The following is a 15,000-nucleotide window of genomic DNA, read 5'->3' as shown; positions in this document are numbered from 1 at the left end:
AAACTATGGGGGCAGCCGGGGTTTATTTTGTCGGGGGGGGGGAAGGGGGGGGGGGGGGAAGGGGGGGGGGGGGGGGGGGGGTGGCGGTGTCGGGTGTCCTTCTCACAAGGGTGGCCTTTTTTTGGGGGGGGGGGGGGGGGTGTATTCTTGCAGCGTAAATGCAAAACGGCAAAACAATGACTACAGTATGACATTGGCGCATGGAGAAACTGTAGGCCTGGGCCTATATTTCAGCCATTTATATTTTGAGAAATAAGGCTACATAAGATTTTACCCATGACTTGTATAATAGTAGTACATTGTCATTGTCAAAAAATGCAGTACAGTGAATAATTTCTGTTTACAACACAGTTTCATTCGTCCCTCATGCAGGGGTCTGGGAAACAATAATAAAACAAAATAGGAGCAGAGATAAGAATTTAAGAGCACTGTGAAATTGTTAACGCATAGACAAAAAGGGTCTTAGAGGGTAGGCTATGCCTTTTCCCCCACACATACACAGGCGTACACATTCTACATGAGGGGTGCTGGTCACAGGGCCAGTTTTTTCCAAATTCCTCCCATTAAAAGGGCTGAACAACATATTACACATTTATGTCTATATTCACATTCATTACACATTAATTTCTATATGCAGCCCGATGTCTCCTCTGCTGTGTCAATGAAGGTCTGTCACCAAACTCATTACAACTGTAAAACAAAGCCTAGGGAGTGTTAGTAAACTCATCCCAACTGTCCCTTCTCTGAAGGTTTTTTATATTGCTCCCAAACCCAAGTAAACTACAACAACTTGACTAGGCTTTTGATCCCTGTCTTTCAAGCACTTGTGGTTCTCTCTATAGCAGGGGTGCCCAACCTTTTTTTAACCAAGATCTACTTTTGAAGTTGATGGTCTGCCGTGATCTACCAAGTCAAATTCAAGGATGTCAGTATGAAAATTTAAGACCACCATTTATTAATCACCATTATTATGAACAAAATGTTTTCAGTAGGCTACTATGGCCGTATCTTTTCAGTGTGTTTTTAAAGTGTGTTGAATAGCCTATCTTTACAAAGCAATGCAGCACTGATAGTATGCAGAGATAATTTCAGTCATACACAAGTCATAACAAACTGAAACAATTTCAAAATGATAAACATTTGGTATATAAAAGGCACATAGGCCCTATTTCTAAAATATGATGAAGCATTATCATGCCTTCAGTGGTATAGGCTACAAATTAAAAAGGGCTCAGAAATGCACCATTTGTTATGGGTAAATAGTAGGCTACTATGAGAGAGAGAGAGAGACAGAGAGAGAGAGAGAGAGAGAGAGAGAGAGAGAGAGAGAGAGAGAGAGAGAGAGAGAGAGAGAGAGAGAGAGAGAGAGAGAGAGAGAGAGAGAGAGAGAGAGAGCAATGAGAGAACTCATTGGATTGGTTAACACCCCTGTTAAGTGTGACTTCTTCTATGAAGGTTTTTTTTTTCAGCTCTCTGGGACAGTAGCACAGCAAAGGCTTTCTATTGTGAGTTGCATGGCCAATCGTTTTGTCCACAACTGAAGCAAGAAACAGCACAAATTAAAGTGAATTCCATACATGTCAACAACTAACATTTCCCTTCGGCTACACGCGGCACGCGATGTAAACGCAGTTAGCGATGATGCATGCGACTAGCGATTTGGACGAAGATCCTCGCATATCGGCGTGTCATAACGCATCGTTGCGCACATGTTCTGTTACTCACCCGATGTTACACGTGTGCACACATGAATCAACTGTAATACCCTTACGGTCACTTCCTAATGCTTTCCCCTCATTCTGTTACCGTGGGACTAGGCCTACTTATCTAACCAATACAGAGTCTATAGGATGTATTTACTCCAGGAGGAAAATGCGAAGGAAATTCAAAATCGTAATTCAAATCGTTTTTAACAAAAACGGATATCGTTAAAAAAAAAAAAAAAAAAAAAAAAATTTTTTTTTTTTTTTTTTTTTTTTTACATTTTCGTAAACTATGGCGGTCAAATTTAAACTATGGCGGGCCGCCATAGTTTCCTCAATGTATGGGAAACACTGGNTGATTTTTTCTTGGCCTGGCCAAAGCTGTCAGTGGCCCGAGTGTACTCATACAGAAAAAGAGATTTGGCATTCTCTGTTGTATGCAAGATACTGATGTTAAGTTAGGTCCAAATGGATAAAGTTTTTTGTGTGCTCAAAGTCCAGAGTACAGAGAAAGTGTTCTTTCAAGTTAAATCTTGCCCATCACCACCATCATTATTGCCCCAACGTCTCGTTTCACGTCTTGCTGAAACCAGGACAGATCAAATGAAACTTAACTGGAGGATCGTTGTGTCTGTTATGTTTTGGTGTAACGGAGCCTTGCGCTCGTTATAGCTTCCTAATGCACTGTGTATTTGCTTGCCAGGGCTTGTGGTAGAAATGATTTAACGGCCTAATATCTTTTCAAGGCTGGTGCAGGGTATTTTCACAGCTGCGCGTCCCTCAACAGCTCAATGAAAACGTTTCGGCTTCGTTTGGGGGGGAAATACAGTACAGTGCAGTCAGATCTCATCTCCTCTGCTCAAAAGTACAGTGCAGTAAGAAAATAGAAAGGATATTTACGGCTTTCAGTGTTTTCCCTTCATTCTTCCTCTGTTTATCTTTCTCTAACTCTGATAATGTAAAGTTAAAACAAAGACTAACTTCTTCAAGGAGTCAGAGGAAACTTGCCTGAAAGGAAAAGGGATACAATGGAGTCACAGGAACAGGAACGGTTCAAAGAGGGACAGAGGGGTAGGGAAAGAGATAGAAAGTCATAAGGGAAAGATGGAAAGAGAGTCAATTGCAGATAGAGTGGATGACCGAAATAGGGAGAGAATGGGACAAAGAGCGAGAATGACAGAAAGGGAGAGATGAAAAGAGAATAAACGGGCAGATAGAGAAAATATCAGAAAGAGAGGAGAGAGTGAATGACAGAAACTGGGAGTGAGTGAATGGAATGGCATCTGTCTGCACCAGTAATCCCAGTCCCTGAGGTGTGTAGTGGCAGTGCTGCTGCTGCTGCTGCTGCCGCTGTTGGTTTGTAGTGGGAGCCTTTCTCTGCCTGAGATGAAGATGCATGTCTTCCACACAGCCCTCAGAGACAGGAAATGGCTGACAGGAGGAATGCTGCTTCTCTTTCTATCACATCTCTCTGTCTTTCTGTCTTTCTGTCTTTCTTTCTTTCTTTCTTTCTTTCTTTCTTTCTTTCTTTCTTTCTTTCTTTCTTTCTGTCTTTCTCTCTCTCTCTCTCTCTCTCTCTCTCTCTCTCTCTCTCTCTCTCTCCGTCTGCTCTTATACAAAGTCTGGCCTGCTGGGTTCCTGCACTGCTTCTTGTTTGCCCTGCTACTTCATACACCCCCCTCCCCCAACCCATACTCCCACTCGGCCTACCTCAGCTAACTGCTGTTGTTGCCTGTACCTATTGCAGTCCCCAACCATACGCCTCCTTGCAGTGAAGTTCACCAGCTCACTGCCAACCCTGTTTCAGCGCACTGTATTACCGTCCTCTACCCACCACCAGTCATACCCACCCCTCCCTCTGGCTCAGCCTCCATCCCTCAGATCTTAGATTGACCAGAAATTAAAATCAAAATCTGTTTTTTTTCTTAAAGAGGACAAGAGGTCAGTGGGACTTTTTCTTCTATTCTTTTCCCCATTTCCCACTATGCTGATTGGACATTTCCCGCTTGTGCTAGTGCTCACCGCTCACCGATGGGTTTGCCCAGTGCGTTGACGACAGGAAGTGGCCGAGAGTTTGGCATGGGCTCCGCTCCGCTAGGGATCCCGAGCCATGTTTAATGTTTATGACTCGGCCTGGCTTCCAGGAGGGGATGGGAGGGGAGGGAGGGGATGTTTGTGTCACAGCCATTGTGGCTCCCAAAGGGCTGGCCGTAGACTGTGGACTGTGGGCCTACACAGCTCAGCATAACGGTCAAAAGAGGGTATATTTGGGATCAAACGAAAGTCCAGTCCATTTGATTGAGGAAACACACAATCAGATGACGAATGTTGAAATGTGACCATAATAAAACAAACAGAACATGGTCCCGTTTGTACAGCTCAGCAAAGGTCTGGTTTTGTATTGTAACTTGTATGGAAGAGCACTTCAGTTCGGCTCTCACACTGTGTCTGGGTCAGTCTTCGTAAGTAAGACCTCAGAAACTGTCCTGTACTAGATTCAGTTCTGAGAAGACATACTATACAGTGGAATGGGAACTGTCACTCTCCTGTGGAGCTAGCAATAACTTATGTCCTCAATAAAAGCAGATTCAGCCTCCATTCTCAAAGCTGAACACATTCACAGGAAAACATTTACTCTTTTTTAGCCAAAATATTGACCCTAACTGTCAGCATTTTGATAGTTCCCATTCCTCTGTTTCTTTCTTTCTTTCTTTCTTTCTTTCTTTCTTTCTTTCTTTCTTTCTTTCTTTCTTTCTTTCTTTCTTTCTTTCTTTCTTTCTTTCTTTCTTTCTCCAGTGTTGTGCTTCAACCAGAGCCTTATTTCTTCTTCCATATGGCTTTTTGTGTGTGTGTGTGTGTGTGTGTGTGTGTGTGTGTGTGTGTGTGTGTGTGTGTGTGTGTGTGTGTGTGTGTGTGTGTGTGTGTGTGTGTGTGTGTGTGTGCGCGCGCACGCATGCATTCCTGTGTGCATATGTGCGCACCAGACAGCCCCGAGATCCCTCTTTACAGTAATAGCTTAGTTTGCATACTTTTCGATGTGTAAATGTTTTGGAGTCCTTAGAGTCATGAAGTGACATTGAAAAGTTGAAAGGCATGTTTGAAGTAATGAGAGTGCATTTTTGTGCTGCCTTTTGAATGATCAAATTTTTTTCTCCCCTGTGTGTGTGTGTGTGTGTGTACGCGTGTGTGTACGCGTGTGTGTGTGCTTGCATGTGTGTGGATGTGTGTGTGTGTGTGTGTGTGATTGAGCAGAGGGATTTAGCCAGAACACTGGTCTGTTTATTCGGAAAATGACTTAATTCAGTTATACTGATATACACTTGGACTGTATCTGGAATTCATCAGGAGGTTGGCCACCTGTCATTGATGTCAAATTGGATATTGGGATCATCTGGATTATGATTTATATGTTCAAAATTGTATTTTTGCTGATGACATTAGAAAACACAGTTTTTCATTCCTTCATTAATGCAGTTACTGATTATTTCCAGAATTCCTGGCTGCCATTCGCACCTTTTTCATGAATACATTAATAGCACCACCATCAAATTCTAAGTATTCATTTTGACTGGAAAAATTGAACTTTTCATCCAGTACATGAAAAGGTGGATCCTCTTCAATGTCATCCTTAAATACTGCTGTGCAGAAACTCTGACATCTTCCCTGATATTCATTGAGCAATGTATTAATTTAACTATCTGAATTGGACTGTACACCTTAAGAACAAGAGCAAACATGGGATGCATCCTGGGATGCATCAGGTTCAGTTGGAAGTTGCTGATGCAGCACTTCCTGTGTGATGCCTGTTGCTACAGTACTGTGTGGGGGTGTAAGATGAGTACCTGCGTCAGTAGTGCTTGGCCTAATCTCATGTTGTGTTCTTCTGTGGTATTTCACAGGTAAGAGGGCGGTCGGGCGAGGATGACTGCCAACAAAAGCACCAAAGCTGCTCCCAAAACAGGCGTGAATAAAGAGGCACAGGAAATCCCAGAAAGGTGAGGTTTACAAGCAGACTACTTAGGCTACATTTTTATTGTTAAAGGTATTGTGTTTGTAGTTTTATTAACAGAATTTCTGCTGTACGTTCACAAATGTTTCACAAGAGTGCATAGAATTGTCACAGACGGGGACACAGAGTTTCACAAACTGTCCTTTTTATTTTGGGAAGGGGGCCCCCGTTTCAAACATAAACTTGTCTCTCCCTCTCTCTTTCTCTCTCCGCCCCAACTTGTTTGAGCTAGCATGTGGAAAGCTGACATTTTCCTGCTGCAAGATAGAAACAAATGGAGAAGGCATAATGAAAGTTCTGGAAAAGCAACCCCTTGTCTTCCTCTCTCATTTGTCATCCCTTCCCACTTTACTGCAGACTAGCTGTTTCGCAGGCTCCATTAGCCTGGAGACATACTTGGTGCAGGATACGTGTGTGCATGCACTTTTTCACACACAAACGTGTTGCCATGTACGTTTTATGTCAATTTTGTGCACAGTAGAGCACTAGACACAATGTATACAGATGTGCGTGTGTACTATAGATAGGACTCGATTTTCATTGTAAGGCTCACAGCAAGCAGCGTAATGTAAGGTGCACAGCAAGCATGTCCCCCGTCATGGGCGGCGCTATTAAGAGGCTAGGGGAAGCTTAGCTTCCCCAAAGTTGTCATAGAAATAAATAAAAGGAAATTTTAAAATCATGTTTTTTTTAATATCCAGCGATGGAGTGTCGCACCCCCGTCTAAAACATCCGATTGTCATCTACAAAAACGTGACCGGTGAAATTTACTGTGTTATTGCTCCTGGAGAAATATTTGCTCAAAGATGTATACAGTAGGAGACAAGTAGGAGAAGGGAACTTGGGAAGGGTTTTTTGTCCGGCATATCCCCGCTGGACACAACTCTGAGTCATGGTGCTGCTGGCACGTCATATCTTATCACTGCATCTTTGTGTTTGCTGATGCTTCGTGGTGATTGGCAGATGACTTCTTGTGAGGGTTCTGAAGAATAGATTGAGCTCTACGTCTTCTGAAGTCCACTGCCTTCCATTGCTAGGAAGCCAGTCAATTGAAGGAAATCTTTTGCTTAGGTAGAATTATATGACTGCTGTGTTTCTCGTAGAATTTATTTATTTACTTACTTACTTACTTATTTTTTTATTTTTTTGTTTATTTGTTTATTTATTTATTTATTTTTATTTATGGGGGGGGGGGGTGTAAGAGATGTACCTATCATCACCACAAAGTCTATTCTGTCAAGTTCCTTTAAAAAGATGTGCTATGAATACCACTAAAAGTATATTTTTGGTGAAGCAACTTACATTACATTACAAATTACATTCATACAACACAAAATATTTATCTTTTCAGGTGGTACGTGTTTGTTCAGGACAATGTGGCCACTTTAACTGTAAAGTACTAAATGACCACCATCACTCTACTGAAGAAAGATCACTTGTATTTTGATGTCCAGCACTCTTCCTGCCATCTTTTTGCCAGCTACACAGCAGTACAGTATAATAAAGTACAGTATGTGCTTTCCAGTTTTGCGCCATGACATATGTTGTAAAGCAGTGGTTCTTAACCTGGGGTGCGGGCACCCCCTGGGGGTGCGCCAGAGATTTCAGGGGGTGCGCGGAATTCTGTGTGTGTTGAGGTTGTGTCCAAAACATTATAATTAGGCCAATTCGAAACCAAATTTAAACTTGTTTTGGTCCCCATGTCAAGTCATTAAGGTATTGTGATGAATGTTTCAAGCAAGAATCATTGTGATAAATCACTTAAATCATTTTTTAGGGCATAAAGAAGTGTAGAAGTTTGGGTTGGGGGTGCGCGACTTGTCTTGGTCACAGGTAAGGGGGTGCGTGACGAAAAAAGGTTAAGAACCACTGTTGTAAAGCACTCAGGGAGGAATACAGTAAGCCTACTAAATATTTTGTACAGACATGGTACTAACACTTAGGAATCAATTTCATTAATAGTCATCATGAGTCAAATTTCATGTGTTGAGGAGATATTTATGAATGGAAATGTCTGCAAAGAAAGTCTCTGTGAGACCAGAATGCTCGCATCACATTGGTTCCCTCATCCCACAAGGCTGTTTTACATTACATTTTGCAGACACTTTAGACCAAAGTGACTTACAAGGAGGACATTCAAGCAAGTACAGTGTGTGGGGTCAGTACAAAGTACAGCTGTATTCAAGTAATGTAGAACAGATAGAGAGCCGAAAAATAGTGGAGGACCTATGAAATGTCTTGTGCTGTTCCTCAAGCATAAGAATGCACACATGCTTTGAGGTTAAATCACAGCCCCTTTCTCCTGGTAGGAGACCTGCTGAGAAGGCAGCTTTTATGAAGAGGGAATTTTAAAGGCAGAAGGTTTTAAAAGAAAGGCAGCGCGCCGCAGCCAGCTTCTCGTAATAGAAAAGATAATAACCAAGTATGATTCACGAGTGGGGAGAAATACCTTTTTTGCAGAGGTGCGGTGGTGGAGAGGTTGGGGTGGGTAGGTGGCGAGAAGTTTAGAGAAGAAAAGAAGGGGGCGGTGGGTTTCATCTTCAGTTCTGAAGCAAAGGCCAAGGTGCACTCGTTGGCCCTGTACATGTGTGTGTGCGTGTGTATGTGCGTGTGTGTGTGTGTGTGTATGTGCGTGTGTGTGTGTGTGTGTGTGTGTGTGTGTGGTTGCTGTACGTACAGTACGCCCCCGTGTTCCCTCGTGTTCCTCCTTTTTGATGTGTGTTTAATGGAATCTCGCTGCTCTATTCTCGCTGGCTACCGAAGGAGCAGGAAATAGCCTGTGGTCGGAGGTGCCCTGGCTGCCAGATCAGCCGAAATGGAGAACCGGCAACCGAGAGCAGGGAACCGAGAACCGATCCATTTCTGGCAGCCAGCTCAACCCAGTTCCACTCAGCTCTGTTCAGCTGTGTTCAGCTCTGCACCATTCTGCTCTGCTCAGCCCCCTGTGTGGCCACTGAGGCTGCGTCACCACAGAGATTCACTACCCGACCGCCCGCCCTGTTCCACCGCTTGCCTTTGTTGTCTCTGGCTGCCGCTTATATGGCTGCCATAGACCCGCCGCCCCAGCCCCCAGAACAAAACCCAAACCTAAACCCAAACACCAGCCCCATCCCCAAGCACTATCTACACCCTCAACCCCTCAGCCCCAGCGCCATGCAGTGCCAGTAGTCCCAGCTCCAACGCCAATCACCACCCCCCCACCCGCAGCCCAGAGCACTACCTACACCCCCAGCCCAAAACCCAGTGCACTACCTGAACCCTCAACCCCACCAGGATAGCTAGGCCCTTCTCCAACACCACCAGCTCCAGCCTCTCCAGCCCCATGCTCAAGCACTAACACCAGTCTCAGCCTGAGGTAGTACCAGAGACGGTCTGTTGGGTTAGAACTAAGAACATCTTTGGTACAACCACCAGCCCCAGCCTGAGGTAGTAACACCAGCTTCAGCCTGAGGTACTAGCCCCAGCTTCAGCCTGAGGTACTAACAGCAGCTTCAGCCTGAGGTAGTAACACCAGCTTCAGCCTGAGGTACTAGCCCCAGCTTCAGCCTGAGGTACTAACACCAGCTTCAGCCTGAGGTACTAGCCCCAGCTTCAGCCTGAGGTAGTAACACCAGCCCCAGCCTGAGCCCCAAGCCCCCAGTGCACACTACACTGCTGCAGCTGGCCATAGATCTTGGCGATAGGTCTTGGCTCTGTGTTGTTTCTCCTGAGTGGGGGAATCTTGACGGGGGCTTTAGAGCTGCTGGAGCCGTTTCCCCAGATCTGGAACGGATGCCGCGGGGGTATTTATGAGCGCGCTCTGTTATTCTATAGCTGATTGTGTTTAAATTTAGCTGCAAATGGGAGATGGATGGATGGATCGGGTTGACATAAAGGGGGAAACGAATTGGACGGAGCCTTGGAATCATCGTAAGCGCAAATTTCCAGTAATGGGATGTTAATTGGTGAATGGTAGTTGCACAAGGATTACAGAATGTTATGTTTCTAAACACTGTAAAAGTCATGGCGTTTTAAAGTTCTTTTAAGGTTCTCTTTGCTCAATTTTTAACTACCAATACCAAACCAAATATTTTTTTGTGCATGGTGTTACATTTAGCTCGCCTGATAAAAAGTTTGTGTTCGTCATAACATGGGCAGTTTCACATAAAGTAGGGAAAGAAAAGAAAAAAAAAACGAAAAAGCAAACAGAGCATCAGCTCAGCTTTTCGCCCACTCACATGCTAGGGCTACCATCAGCAGCAGCGGACTGCATTGGTTTATATTTAACAGGACATGCGTTACATGTGTTTTCATTTTCACATAATTACATTTTACTGTATATGGGCCTCACTCTCAGCCTGACTGGGAGGACGACCTTGGGCTGAGGTATGGCATGGGATGGGGGGAGTGATGTAAATATGGATCTGGATAGGTCAGCAAAACAGGCTTTTTTTAACTCTATAAGAAGAACGGTGTATAGTGTCTCTGGAGTTCCCCCGTTCATCCAGTCCATTCCAGTCATTCCCTCTAGTCAAAAGAGGCCAAGTCAACTCAATTTACTGTAATCTCATGGGCAAGTTTGCAACTGGAACTCACGTTTTAAGAAGAAATCCATTGGCTTACAACTTGTGTCCTTCTTGACAAATATATGTATCGAGGGCAACCGACAGGGGGGCAACAAACGAGTCAGTTTCCCTGTATCCAGGGGGAGGAGCCGCCCAGAATTGCGTTCTCATGACATGTCATGCATTGGATGCGGTGGTCCTTTCAGATGACTTTGTCCCGGGCCCCACCAAAGCTGTCAGCGGCCCTGTGTGTAGCTAGTGCTCAGCACTTATGCAGGTCGACCATGTCTGAGGGGGATTATCGTAAAGCACAATGGCTATGTATGCAGGACTTGTTGGACTAAACTTGACCCCTTTATGGGTCTGGGCTATTTCTCAATGAACGAGAGCAGCTGTCGTCGCTCGGTCACCTGGTCAGACGCCGCCGACCAGCCGTGCGTCTCGTTAAAACATCCTACTGGCCCCCCTGCTGTACTTTAATGATGGATGGCAGGGGGTGGATTTCTCCATTCACTTACATTACATTCCTTCTGGGAGCAATGGCCTTACCCCAGTACTGGCCCTAGTTGGATGGAATCTAATTTTAGAAATGTGTTTCACTTGGTTCTCATTTCATTTTGGCCGAATAGTTATATCAGTTTTACACTCCTTGGTGATTGTTCTGCCTTTGTGGGAGTTATTTTTCTGGGTAAGCCTGGTTAATATGTAACCTTCGCATACACCTTTTGTAAATACGATGACAAAACGCTTCAACATGTCTGAAAGTAAACACACACACACACACACACACACACACACACACACACACACACACACACACACACACACACACACACACACACACACACACACACACACGGGCACACAGAGAAAGTGCTTGGTCATACGACTTCGGGATCCATCAATAATTAATTTTTATCTGAAAATCAAAGTGAGGTCAGTTCATAGGAACAGGAGACACTGTTGGACAGTTATTTACACCAGAAGATGACTCAGATGGTGTTACCGTAACAGACGAACCCCTCCTTAACACCAAATCATAGGAAACGCTACACCATAAAAATGCTGTTGTTCAATCAACTCTTAGAGAACACATTGAGATTAAATAAATTCTACATAGAAGATGTTAACCCCTTGATGCACATCGTACCTCCAGTGACACACTGTAATAGTCATTGAACAGTTAACTACCATAGTACTACAATACAATGCAACAACATAGGGCCTTTAGTAATGCACTACAACTACAACTTGGTCATTGGCATTCTGGTAACAGCAAATTGATAACGCTGTGTCTCAATGGGTTAATTCGACTCTAAATTGTGTCTGAAGCGCTGAATTAAGACCGCAAAATTTACAATGTACTTGCTCCATCCCTAAAACCATGACTCAGCCCCATGGCTGTAAAAATCAGACACAGAGAGCCTAGTCAGCGCTGTGAGCTGTACTCTGCTGTGAGGTGTCGAGAGCTGTGTGAACAGCAAAAGCGTGCAGTCTTATAAGGACTTATCCCGGCTCTTTAAACTAAGCCACAGCTTCAGGGATAGCCTGCAGGAATACAGGTGCTATCTCACTCACTACTACTACTCCCCACCCTGCTGCTGCTGTGTGTGTGTGTGTGTGTGTGTGTGTGTGTGTGTGTGTGTGTGTGTGTGTGTGTGTGTGTGTGTGTGTGTGTGTGTGTGTGTGTGTGTGTGTGTGTGTGTGTGTGTGTGTGTGTGTGTGTGTGTGTGTGTGTGTGTGTGTGTGTGGCAATGTGTCTCAACCTGCGTCCCGAAACACTGGCTCTCCTGGCCTCCACCCAGCCAGCACTTGTTGCGTTACCCCTCCTGTGACATCACATCTATCTCTCTCTCTCTCTCTCTCTCTCTCTCTCTCTCTCTGTCTCTCTCTCTCCTGTCTCACTCTCTCTCTCTCTCTCTCTCTCTCTCTCTCTCTCTCTCTCTCTCTCTCTCTCTCTCTGTCTCTCTCTCTCTCTCTCTCTCACTGGCTTTCTCTCTCTCAGCCTCACTCTCACAGAGGCAGGGGTCTGGTCGAGGAGTCAGAGTTCCAGGAATTTGGTGCGCTTGGGATATTCTGAAAAGATTGGGAACGTTTTTTCAGTGTACAGTGTAGGTGTGTGTAAGTATGCGTGAGCTTGTGTGCGTGTGTGTGTGCGTCTCAGGAATCTGAAAATGAGGTCAGCAGTGTTGTATTATCCCACTCTCTCTCTCTCTCTCTCTCTCTCTCTCTCTCTCTCTCTCTCTCTCTCTCTCTCTCTCTCTCTCTCTCTCTCTCTCTCTCTCTCATCTAGCACTTGTCCATTAGAAAAGGTGTGTGTCTGTGTAGTCTGCATGGTGTGTGATTAGAGCTGAGTTGCTGGGTGTGTTTGTAAAGACAGGAGCCAGTGTTGTATTGTGATGTGTTGTAAGAGCGGGACAGGACTCAGACAGCGCACAGCTTTGTGATCTCAGCAGCACGGCGAAGGTAGGAGTTAGTTACATCCTCCGATCTTTTTTTACATCTCTTACAGTGGCCGCTCACTCGCTCGCTCTCTCGCTCTTTTCCCAGGACTTTTAGTGTGTGGGGTCCACATAAATTCTGCCCAAATCACTTTAATTATGTGGAAAAATCCACACATGCATTTTTTGACGGAGCGTTTGTGTTTGGCTTGGCCGGGGGAGGTTTGCTTTGATAACTGCCAAAATTATGTCAGATTATACTGGGGTACTTTCCGTAGACTGTTTTACACGCATGGTCAGTGTTGCTCATGATGTGGAAGGTCTTGGGTTTTTTTGTTTTTTTTTAGGTTTCATCTTCCTTCCCCTTGAGAGAAGACATTTTTTCATGTACAGACAGTGTGTGTGTGTGTGTGTGTGTGTGTGTGTGTGTGTGTGTGTGTGTGTGTGTGTGTGTGTGTGTGTGTGTGTGTGTGTGTGTGTCTGTCTGTCTGTCTGTCTGTCTGTCTGTCTGTCTGTCTGTCTGTCTGTGTGTGTGTGTGTGTGTGTGTGTGTGTGTGTGTGTGTGTGTGTGTGTGTGTGTGTCTGTGTCTGTGTCTCTGAATGTCTGTGTTTGTGTCCGTTTCTGTGTCTGTGTCTCTGTATGTCTGTGTTTGTGTGCGTTTCTGTGTCTGTGTGTGTCTCTGTCCGTGTGTGTGTGTGTGTGTGTGTGTGTGTGTGTGTGTGTGTGTGTGTGTGTGTGTGTGTGTGTGTGTGTGTGTGTGTGTGTGTGTGTGTGTGTGTGTGTGTGTGTGTGTGTGTGTCTGTGTCTGTGTCTGTGTCTGTGTGTGTCTGAGGGCAGACAATGATTTATCTGTTGGCTTTACACACCTGAGGTCATTTTGTGCCTGATTTGCCTTGTCTCAAGTTCAGTCAAACAAAATTGGGGGCTTTTCCACCAGTGCTTAGCATTCTGCCCTATAATGGCACTCAGTAATGAATAAGCTGGCTTTCTTTCCTTCCTTGGAAAGAATTCAGTATTCAGCAGCATAGACAGGTCTGAAACGTCTCACACTGCAAACTTATATGTAGTTTTCATTTCCTTGTCTCTGTTTGCTCTCCCTTCCAGGTGCCAGTCTGTGTCTCCTCCACCTATCCTCTCGTCTGGTAAGGGCCAGTGTCGCTCCTCCCTAGCTGAGGCCGAGGACCGCTCCGACTCTGCTTCGCTGTCCAGGTAAACGTCTGGCAAAAGAATTGAGTGTTGACATGCTGAGGCTGAACATTTTGGGAGAAATAAAAGTGAATTTGAAACACTTTCTGATTTAAATTCTGTCAAATGTTTGGGCTTTAGGTTTTCGGGTTAACGTTTTGTTCATTCAAATCCCTGTGAATGTAAACCCTCAAAGCTGTTACAGAATCAACTTTGTCAGGGTGATTTGAGCACTGATCATTAAACCCTCATTAAAAGTGCTGAGATTAATTCTGGGAGGAAATTGAGCACAGAATCATTTTAAACTCTTAAATGAGTTTTGAAACAACTCTGTGGTAGTGACTTCAACTCTGAGTATTTTTCTTTAATTTTTTTATTTTTTATTTTAATTTTGCCATCCAGGTACGACAGGCAGAAGGGTGACTGCAAGTTCTGGAGTGGGCGCGTCTGGAGCCAGAAGACTGCCAGCCTCCGCAGCGGCGCCTCCCTCTCCTCCGACTTCGAGTCCCAGAGCCGCCTCATCAAGGCCAAGAGCATCAGCTGCCTGGACAAGAGGCTGTCCATCTTCAGGCCCAACCAATCAGACGCTGCTGCCGGCGGAGGACAGGACCAGAAGGAGAACCAGAATCAGAACCAGAACCAGAATCAGAATCAGGAGAAGGAGGAGAAGGTTCCGGATGCGAGCCAGGCCAGAGAGGGCCTGAGCGGGGGACCTCTAAGCTGGAGCACCCTTTCGCTGGGTCCCGGCACTTCCGCTGCCGCCCTCGCCGCGGCGACCGCAAACACAGCAGCCAATCACGGCCACAAGCGCACCCTGTCGCTCAGCCGCACGGGCCTGGGCCCGCCGTCCGCCACCATCCGCAAGAAGATCTCGGAATGGGAGTGCCGGAGAGTGTCCTTGCCTAGAATGAGCCTGTGCCTGGACAAGAGGGTCGTTGGCGAGCACGGTGGAGGTGGAGGAGGTGGTGGGGACGGACTCCTGCCGTCGCCCTGCAGCGAGAAGGCCTTTGACTTCAAGGGCGTGAGGAGGATGAGCGCGGCCTACTCCGAGTGCTCGTACCCGGAGACGGAGGAGGACGAGACCGGTGCGTCGGACCGGGAGTCTGCCGGACGTTTT

At 45.5% G+C, this 15,000-nt stretch overlaps 1 protein-coding gene across 4 annotated transcripts in view; it reads left to right on the top strand.

Annotated features, from left to right (window-relative positions):
• dennd2b (DENN domain containing 2B) overlaps positions 1–15,000 on the top strand; it is a 107,157-nt gene that overhangs the window by 19,509 nt on the left and 72,648 nt on the right. For all 4 annotated transcript variants that reach the window (XM_063188490.1, XM_063188487.1, XM_063188488.1 and 1 more), the window contains 3 exons: positions 5,603–5,698; positions 13,803–13,907; positions 14,286–15,000. The exon at positions 14,286–15,000 is cut by the window's right edge and continues 593 nt beyond it. In XM_063188490.1, the coding sequence (XP_063044560.1) occupies positions 5,625–5,698; positions 13,803–13,907; positions 14,286–15,000 (894 nt within the window). In that variant the 5' untranslated portion in view covers positions 5,603–5,624. The remainder of the gene's footprint in view (positions 1–5,602; positions 5,699–13,802; positions 13,908–14,285) is intronic.

Source organism: Engraulis encrasicolus, chromosome 22 (genome assembly GCF_034702125.1).
Source record: "Engraulis encrasicolus isolate BLACKSEA-1 chromosome 22, IST_EnEncr_1.0, whole genome shotgun sequence".
NCBI lineage: Eukaryota > Metazoa > Chordata > Actinopteri > Clupeiformes > Engraulidae > Engraulis > Engraulis encrasicolus.
This window is presented reverse-complemented; position numbering and strand designations above follow the sequence as displayed.